General features: G+C 35.9%; 1 protein-coding gene across 4 annotated transcripts in view; it reads right to left on the bottom strand.

Annotated features, from left to right (window-relative positions):
• Nucleotides 1–14,691, bottom strand: part of LOC126863627 (UNC93-like protein) — a 57,765-nt gene that overhangs the window by 25,303 nt on the left and 17,771 nt on the right. For all 4 annotated transcript variants that reach the window (XM_050613968.1, XM_050613970.1, XM_050613971.1 and 1 more), the window contains one exon: nucleotides 10,555–10,771. In XM_050613968.1, the coding sequence (XP_050469925.1) occupies nucleotides 10,555–10,771 (217 nt within the window). The remainder of the gene's footprint in view (nucleotides 1–10,554; nucleotides 10,772–14,691) is intronic.

Below are 14,691 nucleotides of genomic sequence, written 5' to 3'. Positions count from 1 at the left end.
AGGAATCGGAATTCCAATGGAATCGCAGAATCATCAAACGTGCAATTTCACGCGCAGCACGTGGAATGCGTGTTGCGCTCTGTTATTGTGCAGGTGAATCGACCGAGGATGAATTGGATGTTCATCAAAGCGCAGACTGCCGGAAATCGAAAGTAGTCAAGTGTTTCTGGCACAAGAGATATTCCTTTCTCCTGGCAACTATTTATACCAATACTAAGAAGAGACAAAGGAGCTCCGGCTACAGCTACGTTAGAAAACTTATCGCGTTATGCAGCGTGTTTAATTCAAATAGAAATAGTTCATTTGAAATTTCTTAGATCTGGATTTTTTAGTCTGTGAAGAAAATTTTTCTTTTTTTTTTTACTAATTATTGATAATGGAATTTCGGGTGGTTTTACGATGAAAACGTATTCCGCTAAGATTTTAGACCAGTTTTAATGAAAACAAATACGCTTATCGTTAAATTAATTAACAATTTACTAAAGTATAATAACACACGTAACAGAGTGCGTAATATAAATTGCAACGTATATGTAATAAAAAACTGTGTCATAATATCAAGCGTAAAATGGTTACATAAAAGTAATTTTGTTTCAAACTTACACAGCTACCAAAAAAGTTCAAATAAAATGGTGATTTCATACTAACTTGATTTTGATGATGTGAAACGTTAGACGTGAATTATTACTAGAACAGGATCACGAAATAGACTTAATGGAAATGGCATCTAAACCAAGTCGATTTAAAGGATGATAGGATAAATAAAAATGTTTAATGTTACAATTTCGTTTTAATGATTATTATCTGTGTTTGAAGTTCAGAAAACTCTATAGGTATTATCTTTTGCAATCTTGCTCGATGATATAATAATTTCTGTAGAAATGTTCGATTTTACGTGTTTACACGAATTAGTATGACGTATCGACGTGAATAACATGACAGAGGAAACGAACAATTTTTCCAACCGCTTCGATGTTGTGAGGTACGATCGTAAATCAGACTACAATCATGAACACGAGGCTCATATCTGAACGATTCTATGAATGAAGCATGGATCCACGGTAATACGGTATATAATGGTCTAGCCTTTACGTAATTCATAAAGAATCGTAAAATTCGCACTCGAACGAGTCTCCTTATTCACGCGGTAAAATACAATCATAATGATTTATATATGTCACTTAAAACGCGAAGAAACTTAAAACGCGATACATATAATATAACAGTTTGCGTTTATAATCCATTTCTAATTGCTAAATAATAACCGCATAGAGGTTTCTGAAAATCTTACGAGATTACGAACATCGAACACGTTTTATACGTAACTATGATATTTTTTACTATTCTATCTTGCCTTCAAACTGCTTTTAGACAACTTTCGAATATCGATCAACTCATTAGCTTAATTTTATTATGTCATTTCAGGCCCGAACTACGAACGAAACAAATTTACAAATTGCCACGTATTTTGCAAAGCGAGAATATATTCGTTAACAATGAAATTATTAGGTACGAGGATTATATAAAGATATCAGGTAGGGTATTTTATAAATTTCGCAAGTTCGTTATACGATGCAATTATCGTCATTTCTTCGTAGTTTTATAATTCAATAATTCTCATTATACAAAATAGCCTGCATAATTTTCAAATACTCCGTAATTTTCTAATTCCTTCGTAACTTAGTTCTACGATTCTCCTTATATAACATAGTCTATATAGTTTCATAATTTTCACGATCTTCGGGTTTCTCCATAGTTCGATACTAGAAGCTCATAAATTTGAAACGCAGTAATAGCGATAAATAGATGTATTATTTGAACAAGACTCGCAACTATAACTTCTAATCTTCCTGTTTCCACGCAATGCCCAAGTTCCATGAGAAGATAAAATTCTCTACGCGTCAAAAATATACCTTTTCCTATTCACCTTTAAGATCTCCTGTAAAAGTCTACCTTAAAATTGCTCTTCGGGGTCAACCGTGAAGACTACCGTTGATTACAACAAAAAACTGCCACCGCGCGAATCTAAACCTAAACCGCGCTAATGCCCACTTTTTCCCTCCTCTTAACGAATCCTCCATTTCATTCACGTAGATTGTGAGAACGACCCGCGATAATTCATTTTTTGTTGACACGTTTAGATCACGCGTCAGATTCTCCCAGCGACTGGTAAACTGTAGATGAAGCGATAGAAATGTCGTCACCGTTCTTCGCACTTACCATGGGAAGATATCGCTTGGATCTAAAGAGTTGGAAGGCCAGACGCATTAATTATCAATGAAAACGGTACAGACCCCATGCATATGCAAATGTTTAAAACGACACGCACGTTGGTGTATCGATGATGAAGCGTCACCAACGCCAATAGAAAATCAGCATTCCCGCGTGCGCGGCTATTAATATTTTTAGCGTCGGTATATCATTAGAACGTTGCCAACGTCCGGATAAGAGGGCAGACGTCCTTGGTGGACGAGGTAGTATGTACTGTTATGAAAAGATACAAATAATATTACCCTGTGTCTACGGACAGCGCGTGATTGAAATGCAAATGACGACATCGGATGATCGGGAAAAATTCTGTGTAGCCTGTAAATCTCGGCTCGAGACGGTTTGCTGGTCACGAAGTCACGAATCCTGAGATCACCGATGCTCGAAATGACAAATCTCCGACAGGTCGGCCGGCTCGCTTATATGACTCGATCACTTGCCGGAAGCTATTCGGTCGCTGTACTGGGCCGAGTCGTTGGCGCCACAATGTAAGTACACGAGAAATGACGGGAGTAACGGGATTTATATTTTGGTAACAAGTACAGTACCGTGCAAATGTCTTGTGGAATTTAGCATAATGATTTCATACTGGCAAGTGATCGCGTTATATCTTTGCAACGTGTTACGCATCGTATGAATCTTCGGATATTTGTTTCACGATGTTAATTGTTTGTCATTTTTCTTGACTCGTAAGTTGTATGAAGTTTCATTGATAAGTAGAATGGTAAGTTAGTTGTTACAAAGCACGTATAAAATGAACTGCCGAAAATAAGACAGGAAGAAACAAAAACAAATAGCTTAAGATAACGAAAATAGAGATGGCAGATAGTACGAAGTGAGGTAATCGAGTTATTTGATAAAAATGGAACCTTTGATGTCAAGAGAATGAAGGATTATACAAAGTATTCATTATTTTAGGGAAAATCTAATCGATGAAAAGTAAATTATAAATTAATCCGTATTTTTTTTTAATATACTCTTCATGGTAAATTGCTAAAAAACAAGCTTCTTAATAATTATTGTTTATCTTCGTAGCTCGTAGGGTCTTAAATTCACTATCTCACAAGGCGTGTTGTCACAATTTTAAAATGTATCACTGTACTTTTGTATAATAATATATACGTAATTCATACCATATGACAATAAGAGATAATATTATCGTATGTAATATTCTTGCGAATGCTAGTTATCGTATCATATTATATTATTCATTCTTTCGTGCAAGAATGTATGACGAAAACGAATATCTACATACATATGTATGGATATATATTTGAGTTTTTGTTGTATCAATATTGTCAATATTAGCTATAGATTAAGCAATGCTTGTTGACGAATATACCACATCGATGATTAAAGTATATTTGAACATTTAGAGGTGTCAGGTATTACATTAGATTCTCTGGATGTTTACGAACATATTCATAGCTCTAATCGATCGTGTTTTGATCGAAGAAGACAACATTTTCGTCATCTATTTTACGGTGAAATTTATTTACGTAATCAAAAATACCGTTCACTTTCTTTTTCTTTTTACGGCTCGTCTTATACGTTTTTTCCTCTTCGAAGAGATACGAATAAGGTATGGCAACCGAGTAAATAAATGTACAAGCGTGTCAAGGAACGTTGTATAATTACAACGTTGAGTAGAAATCGTCCTGAAGAAATTTCTTTACTTTCATGCTCTCGCGTTTCGCAGTGCCTTTTTATAACTGTATGTAATTCTTTTTTCTAAAAGCGTGTTTTTAATAAACGTATGCCACTTACATTTAAAGTCGAGAATGTTCCAGAGTAATTTATACAAGCGCAATCGTCTATCTTTTAAAATATCCAGTGTCTTCAAAACAATTTTACTTAAGTATTCCGCTTTGAAAAAGTGTACAAAAGAAGATACGGGGACAAGGAACGAGCATAACGAGTCTATATTTGTCGATTTTCCGATTTTTATATCGTTTGATGGTTAACAGAAAGTAATTCTAACATAACGTAAATCAATTCGACGTGCTATATGCAAAGACATATTATATTAGAGAACTATGTAATAAATCCAACAAGTGTCGTATAAAACCAATAGAATAAATAACATTGTGACAGTTAATCGATCATAAAATATTCAAAAATGGATAGATAGCAAGAACAGATATTTAATCAACTGAATCAAGTAAAAAGCAATTTAGCTATTATGGGACCACTGTACGTACCGGAGATTATGAAAATGGCCTAAGTCAAGAATCAGAAAAAACAAGATTATCGCTTATTTTGCGTCACATCTACGTACATTACGATAATCAATTCGAGAAATATCATCTTAGCAAAGAAGTAGAAATAGAACCGCCGGATTGAGTTTGTTGTTGCCGTCGTTAAGCAAAATTTCAGTGCATGCACCAATCGCAAAACTTTAAATATCACGCAACGAGAAATACGCGTATGACATGTATCACTTTCGTAATCACCGACACACGCAGACGTCATTATAGTGAATTTTTAAACCATAAAGATAAAATAAATCATAGAGGTATAATTCATGGCGTTTCCTCCCTGCTATCTTCCTCCCTACGATCATCGCGCGAAAAAACGTTCTGTTTTTAATTTTCCTTAGATTCGAATCGTTTACATTCCCAAGTCATTTTAATTCGAGGCATTTTCTTGAATTTAGGTCTGCCAGTACACAATGCACGCACTATAGCGTGTATAGATGTACCCTCGCATGCAGAGACTTCAATGCTGGCAACAGCCAGAAATTTATCGGGTTTTAATAAGTACAAATTGCGGCGGGTGGTTGTGTAACCGCCGTGCTTCGATGCATCCTGCGTCGGATGTACGCTATTTTGTAATCATGAGCAGAGCAATGTTTATAGCGATTCTGAATGGGAGAAGGGGAGGGGATCTTGCACGGATCTCGCGCGATACACGCTTATTAAGGTGCGCGTTTCGTAATACTCCTGGAAAAAAACATTACTGTCTTTTTTCTCGCTCTTTTTTTTCTCTTCCGTTATGTGGGCGAGTTTTCAAGAAGCGTCCCGCAACCGGAAGCTTCTGGAAACTCGATTCAACCACGAGACTCGTAATCAACATTCGTGGCCATTGATAAACATGCATTGTCGCATCCGAACGAGGATTTCGTTTTCGATCGATTCCATCGAGCGGCATAAATTATCTTACGAAGGTAATTTTTGGTCGAGTCTACCGTACGAGGAAAACAATGTTACAGGGAAAAAGAATAATTCCCGATTGACTTGATCGAACGAATAACATGAGATGTTAATCAATTTTCGAATAATTCTATCGAATAGGAAAATTTTCTTACGAGAGAAACATAATTTTCGAGCAATCTTATCGAATAAAAAGACTCGTCCTGTAGAGAAAAAAATAATCCTGCGGTCAATTTGATATAGGGAGAAAAATTATCCTGTAAAAAGTTGTACCGGAAAAACAATCTTAAAAGAAGGCATGACGATCGAATTAACAGATAAATCATCCCGTATAAAAGAATGGTCAATCGTTCGAACCGATGAAAAAAAAGTTATCCCACAAAGAGGAAAAGAAAAACTCGAAGCGAAATTACGTTAAGATATATATATATATATATGTATAAGGTACATATTACGTATGTGTTTAAATTTGACAGATTAAAGACAAGGAAAGAGAAAAAAGTAAAATATGCGGAATTTTTTCCTGTATAATAAAATAAAACGTCGGTCGTTTTAACGAAGAGGCGTGTATCTCAAAACCATGAAGCACTTTTTCGTTGACACCTGCCTGTCGAAACGATATGTGTAATTTATTTGGCCGTAGGCAAACTTCCAGGGGAGTATCCGACCGCATCATCATGCTTCCATCATCTATTCGATCGAAACACCAAGCTCTCTTTTTTGTCTTTTCTTTCTTTTAATTTATTTCGGCGCCGAAGCTTTTTTTCTTTTGCTCTTTTCCCCATTCCACTATGTCGATAGTGTTCTCAGCCATATGGATCCGCGCGAATTCATTTCTTCGAAACGCCAATGCTCTTGACTTTCAGTCTTCTTCTCTTATACAGATACCACTGTTATTATTGCCCGCCACGGAAGAATGATTTCATATTTAATCAGGTACCCGCCTACGTTTCTTTTTCTACGTAACTGTCACTTTTTCTCTCCCCTCTTTTTTCTTCTTTTTATCCGAGCGAATCCGTGCAAGTGAAACGGTTTTGACATTGATTTCTAGCGTAGCAACTTCGTTAACCTACATCCTGGTTAGAAACCAATTCGTGACGTTTCGTTTTCTCAGCGACTTTCTTAAACAATGACACCCTGAGCGTTTACACGATTTTCTTCCAAATTATTGGCGAGGCCGTGCAACGAACAAAGTTTACGTATTCCGACAATCATCGTAATAAATAAAAATATATAGCGCTCGATACTCCGCGCTTTTTATCTATCGAAATTTCCATAATATTTACATTACGTCAGATAAAGTGAATTATGTTACGGCTATTTGGTTTATCGCTGTTGTTAAACAAAAGGATCATTTACAAAATTCATTAGAAAATTGAAAATAGGTAATGCTGGCTAGGTAATTTTCATAAAATTGACAAATTCCAAACGATCGAAGCTTCGACGGATGTGGTGATGTTGAATAAAATCGGAAAGGTGGCAGTGGATGGATCAATAGGACGTCAACTATCTTGTTTTCCTTCTTTTTCTTCAGTCTGAAGGTTGCAATTTAAATGCAGATGCTACGATACGTGTGTAGGGAAAAAAAAGTCTAAAAAATTTCAATTCACTGCACAGACCAACGGAAACAAAGACTTCGCTTCTTTTTTTGGTTTAGTTTGGAATTTATAATTATATCACAGGTGTAACGAAGTATTAGTCACGATGCAGAAAATAAAATTAGCAGTCGAAATACAGTGATTTATACGAGTTTGTTAAAACCACGAGGTTTCTGCACTCGTCCATTCAGTTCGTAGTACGTTTCATAATCTCATTCAAGGCTCGACATAAATTAATAATTACAACTCGATGTCGTTATTGATTGACGTCGTTGTTCATATCACGTGGAGAAACATGTTCTTTGAAAGAAATATAAAAATACATGCGGTGGCTGAGGTAAAACACATACCGTAGACAACTTTTACCAAATATTGTACGTGTTATATAACACATTTTCAAATGTTATTAGTACTACAATGATACTCGACTATCATGATTGTACATACGTAGAAGTTTCCTACGCTAAGCGTCCAAATAATTTCGTGAGTCAGTACATGTATTTTTGTTTTACAGTTTCCTCGAGGCATTTGCAAGGGAAGAAAGAGAAAAATGCGAAACAAACATAAAATAAAATTAATTGTAGTCGATTATTGTATCTATAGGCACTGAACGCTACCTCAGCACTCAAACATCGATTTAAATTATACGAGTAAATATTAAATGTTAATTAAAGGAAAATAAATTTCGTCTTGTGTCCACAACGTGGAACAACTTGCTGAACGTCTTAGATAAAGATATCTTTCTCTAGGATAAATCGCGATAAAAAACTGTTTTCGGATAATTTAATCGTTTAATGTTCTACGTACGTCATTGATCGTGCATGATCGACTTTATCGTTCCAGTTGTTCCCTGTCTATTTACGTTTCGTATTATGCTTATCCGAAAGACAAGCAGCCATGAGTCGTGGCAATGACTCATGGACGGTGACAATTTTTTTGTTAAATAACAAGAGTTCAATAACATTTGCTGTGTGTAAATTACACGAAGCTTGTCTATTCTTTCAGTCGAATATTGAATGGTCTCTTGAATTAGAGCCACTTAAAGTTGATGTACTAAATGGGACAAAAAGAAGAGGATAAATAAAAATTTGTCGAGTATAGTGAAATTAAAATTCTTTTCAACGTCGAAGCTACGTGTATTCACCCTGTGTATCTCATTGTCACTTTAAACTTCTAATCGCTTGATAAACGAAGATGTCAGAAACTGAGCTCTTATCTTATAATTTGCGAACGCGATACGCGTGCAAGGTGTCTGTATAATCCTGGTAAACGTAAAGTGCCGTTGAATTCCAACTGACTATGCCTTCGAGCACAAGAATATAAGTGTGTGTGTGTGTATGCACGTGCATCGTACATTATTAGATTAATTTGACGTCCTAATTTCTGATAAATCCTCGAATGCATACTTCAATTCGAATTTGTACTCTTATCGGTACATTTTACGTAAACTACTGTGAATTCTAAGAATAAGCGAAAACGTAATCTAAATTTTTTAAAGACTTATAACGTTTATTTATGAAACTAGTGCAAGCATCGTTAAAGGCTTGTCTCGTCCGATAATAATTTTTCTCCGGCGATACCTCAATAATTCTTCGAGAACTTGAAACTACGTTTTTACGAAATAAAAATAGAGATCACCATAGTGTTAGCTATTTCATCAATTTTTTAAACCATTCTTTTTTCATTATTTTTTTTTTCACATTGAAAGAGTACAAAATCGTACAGTATCGTTCGAAACTGAATTGAGGATACGAGCAACGACATCGAACAACGGAAACGGAAAAATACAGAGTTTCACCGGTTATTTCGTTAATCATCCATCTTAGAGGCGAGTCGATATTTGTTTAACTTGAAGTAATACTCAAGGTGTGCTAGCCTTGCAGAAGCTTCAAGTGTTTTCTCAACAATAAACGTAAGCCTAGCTCGTGTTAAATGATAAAGAGGATTTCATGAAGCCTGATTCACGGATATCAAATATTGACGTTAAGACAAAACCGATCCGGCAGCCAGTTTTCTCAAATGCGATTATGTCTTGACGTTGTTCACTGTTCAAGTTCGCCATGGATATACACATACCTAATGAAATCTTTTAAACGGAGGGTATTATCAGTATCGCGACGTATAATTTGCTTTGAGTCCCACACGTGATTTTAAGAAGCTGTTATATGCGTCTAAACTCATATATGGTAGTTCGAAGACGACACAGCTTATAGCCCTGGAGGATTACGAGCCTTATCGAACTTCTAATTTAAATGCAAAATATATATTCCTACATCCTTAAAGAGTTGAGGATCGATTATAAATGCATAGAAAGTAATTCTTTCTGATGCCACACGTGTAAAAATCGTTGAACGCTTTGCATAATAAAAGTCTTATAATTATAACAAGTTCTAAGGCAAGAAGATCTAGCAAGGGATGGATACGTTGTTAGTTGATGTAATAACTAGAAAATAATTCTTCGATATTCTTAGAAATCATAAAACATACGGTAAATAGTAATTTATCGACTATCGAAGCAAAAGGAATGAAACATACACGTGTTAAACTCGAACCGAGTCGTGTGGTTACTAATTACAAATAATTAGTACATGATTTTTCAAACTCGTGCCTGTATTTATATTTCGTCATACTGAATCGTTGATTCACACTAACCAATAAATCGCCAATCGTAACGACCGTGAAAAAAATGTACAATGGCTCGCAAAAGTATACTTGAATACTCCGTCATAGAAAAATTTCATTGTAGCCTGTATTGTACGCGTTACGTGAAACATTTTCAAATTTTATCGACACCGTAATAAGACAAGACTGTTAAGATTATATTGGTGAAATTTGAAACCAATCTGGAAACGTGTAGAGAAATTACAAAATATTTGCTGCAAGCATATATATTAATAAAAAGATTAACATACAACATGAGAACTGTTTTAAACATTTAATTTATCGATGGTCCACTGAATATTGAAACTTAATAATATAACTGACTGTTTAAATACTTTTATGATCTCTGCGAAATATACACTTGTACTGAATACGTACGTTTTTCTGATTCGTTGCAAAATTTACCAATACAACGACGATAGTCAATCTCTTTATAATCTTAATGAAGTTTGAAAATGTTTCGTACATAATACAAACAATGTATTCATAGACTATTTCAATAAATGCGAATACTTTCGCGAGCTACTGTACATACCGCATAATGAGCGAGGCTACCTATTGCACTTGAGTCATTCAGCTTTGAATTATCAATGATAAATAACGCGAATGCAATTTTTCAACATTATCATTATTACCCTGAAGAATTTCTTATTTCATATTTGCTTCTTGTGTATGGAACAGAATGTTCGAATAGAGATGATAAATTTATTATTACGACTTACTATGAGTGACAGCCGATATTTTTTTTATATATCCCATATTAATTTCCAGTCGAAGCAAAGGTAAAAAATTAAAGGTCGACACATAGAGAATGGAAAGTTGCGTTATGATGCCTTTTGGATCAATGGCGCGTGTACGACCACGTGGATACTCACCTCGACAGAGGATCGACGAACAGGGCGACGATGATCACGGCGATGATTACACAAGTTAGATAAATCGCAGAAATTTCGTAGATCTCAGATTCTGGAGGACGATCCAGAGTCTCGTGGGCTCCGTTCCCGAGGACGCAGAAGTCTGCTCCACAGAACTTGATTTTGTTCCAATTCGTGGTACGGTTCCCGCCACCGCCGAACTCTTCTCCGGTGAGTACTTGAAATTCAAACAAATAGAGAAGTTTTGATTAGAGAAAGAGATATAGATGCAATAATGTCGCTGAAAATAATAATAAAGTTTGATTGGGGAGCAACGATTTGAGCAGATCTGGAGAACAAATGATGGAATAAATGAATATCTATGTATACAATATGTATATATCACAAGGAAAGATATAATTATATTTTATGTTCTTTATTTGTCCAACTATTTTCTTCTTTTGCGTCTTTTTCTAGAAACTTGAATAGTTTTATAATTATTTCGTTATTCATGCTTGGAAGTATTCGTACTTTTCTTAAACTGTTCTCGAGAATTCCGTATACTATCGAGGATTATATTTCAAGTTTCTTATTCACGTACATAACTATTTCTCTCCTTTGTTTATTTATCTGTAATTTTGTCATCTTGTAAAAATCTAACGCACACAGTTGGTCGACTAAATATTTGACAAATATTAAATGCCAGGTACGTCACATAGAATTCCTTGAGAAACATAAGCAAAGGAATGGGACCTTAAGCAAAATGTATCTTATCTCTTCAAACATAAATCTCCCAACAACTTATCAAGATCCTGTTCAACTTTGCAAGACAATCGAATGATATGTATGCAACTATTTATGCATCTGATTACAATCTATTAACGACCCGTGTCATATACATATATTCTCCAAGGCAGATAAAAAAATTGAACAAGATACGAGTGCTATGATAAGAACAAAAAGGTTAAAGAATAATCGAAAAGTTTCAACGAAGTCATTCAACAAACATAGAAACAAATTGTACGAGTTCTACCATGTCGAAGTTAATAGCAGAAAAAGTCCAGCATTTTCTTCGCTAGTTTGTATCACGATCAACCTCGCTCATCGAACATGCAAATATCGTGTTAAGCGGCGATTATACGACATTAGAGCGAAACGTATCCACATATTCTGGAATTTACATTGGCCAATCCATGTACGCGGTCATCGGACGGCGAACGACAGGAACTTTCACCGGAGCGTCGTTGATAATATCATAGTATGTTTACAATGTCTCCCACCTTCGTTTCCGATTGTCCGCAAGTCCTACTTATCAACTTGTAATATATTCAACTGTGACGTGTGTGCAGGCCCGTGTATGTATACGTTGTTGGAATGCAATTTTCTTGGCGAACAAAGTTCACAAATTTAAAGAGCGCTGCCATTTAAATGTTACACTAATTTTCTCGGTTACTTGAGCGACGAATACAGAGATCGAGAGTATTTGTACGTATTTATGGAGATTTGTAGACGTGTGCCAGGTGTGTAATGTTCGAGTTGTTGAGCCAGAGCCAAGTAAATTTGAAAAAATGTATGGGTACTATTGGGATGAAATACTAAATGGCAAGAAGATTCAAACAATCCTTTCATAAATATATGCACTAGTATCCATCCAGGAGAATAGAAAATACTTAATCAACGTAGTAATCAAAATGTAACTTCACCTCTTGATTTGTAACTCAGAGGAGTTAAATCGTAACAATAAAAAATGAAAAATGGAAAATGTATATAACGTATTTATGGTGAAAAAATGAATAAATAAAACAAATGGATTAACATTTATAATTATAGATACATATATAATATAGTATATCGATTCGTGAATTGTGGAATAATTATTGTATCTAAATCAAAGGCAGATATATCAAACGTATTTTAGCATAAAGAAGAAAGCGAAATCTCTATGGTATCTTCTTATATTAGTGATAGCCCCTAATTACGGTATAATATTATATTTTCTCTTGCGTTTCTATAATTAACCTATTTCCAGATCATCTCTTCTACATTTGCATTCGACCTAATGCCCTTTACTCCAAAAGAGATACATTTTGGATTCCACGTTGACATAGCTCACATCTTCCAGTAGAAACATTCAACGACTAAAGTGTAGTTTGTACGGGGAAATACATTAAGACATTAGGGAAATGTAGCGTCGTTGAAGTGTTTCGATTAATTTTCCGGAGAACCTGAGAAATGAACCTATGAACAACGTAACGATGAGAGGCTGTAAATATGTACTTGTATACATCTTCATCAAAGGCATTCCGTTAATGCACGACGATCAGAATACAAGTAATAGTTTCTGATTGAACGTAAACCATCAGAACACATAAATTAAACGTAATTAAGGAACGTGTGTTTATAAAGAATTATGTACTCGCAATAGAATGAGTCACTGTCTTGCTTTTTGTCCGGTTACACATTGTTTCACGGATATGTTCATCGCGTTTCGATTATCGTGCACGTGTCTATCATGCTTCGAAGTACAGGTTTCACTCTACTCTAGTGTTTATATACTATGTTGCAGAACATACCTGCTAGCAAAATCAAGCAATCGAGAGTTCCTATGTTCCTATCGCGAAATACCACGATCCACGGAGTACATTTTCAACAGCGCATACTCTCCAAACAGTCTCAAAGATATCGGAAGAAACTGGATGAAAACAGGTTTCAGCAACGAGGCGCGCCTATAGTTCGTTCGAAATCAATCGTCCACTCAAGGCCGTCAACACGTAATCCCCTCCTCATTCCATTCAATTACAATAGAACTCCATTTATCTGAATACCACTTAGTAGAAAGAGATGTTATTTAGTGTTCGTTCAACGTATTCGCTGCTACTGACGTATACGTGGTGTCGATTCAATTATCATTCAACCCGTCAAGGGCCAACGTTGCATTAACATTTAATTTGCAATTCTCTGCATCGATTAATTTACGCTATCCAATTGCTTCTTAATATTGTGGATATGAAGGTTAACAGATAGCAACGGTTAAGAATTAAATGATCTCTTGAAAACTGAATACTCTGATCTATATATAAACTTCTATTAATCGAACGAAAAATAAAAGGACAGCGTATAGAAATATCGATTAGAGATAGATGACACGTGATGCTAGATAAATGACGTTCTATTGTGTCTTATACATTAAACAGGAAAAAAAGATCGTTACAACTTTGTCGATAATAATACACATGTACATGCGAAACCTTGAAAATGTCGAGCGATCTTATGTAAATAAAAAATAAATATCAAAAGAGGAGAAAGGAAAAAATGGAGCGGAAAAAAGAGAAGAAAGGTCAAGTGAACCACCGTTTGTTTACCTGAAACGTATCTGCCGTGAAGGCAGGAGCGGGTCGCGCGTGCAGAGCTAAGCGGAGTAAACGGAAGTGCCGTTGCCCGCCGGAGAGGAAGAGCCGATCGCTCGATCGAACGGTTCGAATCATAGAAAACAGTTAAATCGCGCGCTACCGCCGCCCAAGTATCAGGGAATGCGTACGAGGTGGTACGGAAACCGACTATCACGGGTTTATACCGGATAAATCTTGTTTCTTCCCGCGTGCAAAGCGTTCTCCATCGCTGTTCCTCGAACGTTCCTATCTTTCTCGGCGAGTCTCTCGATGTTGTCAGTCAGAACCGCTCGAAACCCGAGTGTGTCCATGGAGAACGTTAGCAGTTAGCAGCAAGCGCGAGAGTTGTCGTGTCGTCGATCTCGCGCCAACCTATCGACCAGCCAGCCAGTAAACTAACCGACCAGCCAGGCAACTAGTCAGCCAGTAAGGGAAAGGACCGAATATTTGGCCCGACAAGTCTGACTACGCACGCGTTATTGCTGCTACACACACCATGCGTGTTTTGTATACTGTACATTCCTATCGTACATTCCTGTTTCATAAGTATTAGAACGCTTACGAAGAGTTGCAGTGGCTCACGAAAGTATTTGAATACTTGTCATGGAAAACTTGTACGTGCGTCTCACATATCGTGTGTGTTATACGAAATATTCGGAAATTTCATTAACTCTGTAACTAGACACGAGTGTCTAGATTATATTTGTCAAATTTTTTTTAGTAGAATATATACAACGATTACTACGAACGTACAGTTCGTAAGAACATG

The sequence above is a fragment of the Bombus huntii genome, chromosome 3, assembly GCF_024542735.1.
Source record: "Bombus huntii isolate Logan2020A chromosome 3, iyBomHunt1.1, whole genome shotgun sequence".
Classification (NCBI taxonomy): domain Eukaryota; kingdom Metazoa; phylum Arthropoda; class Insecta; order Hymenoptera; family Apidae; genus Bombus; species Bombus huntii.
Note: the sequence above shows the minus strand (reverse complement) of the source record. Positions and strands in the feature narration are given on the sequence as shown.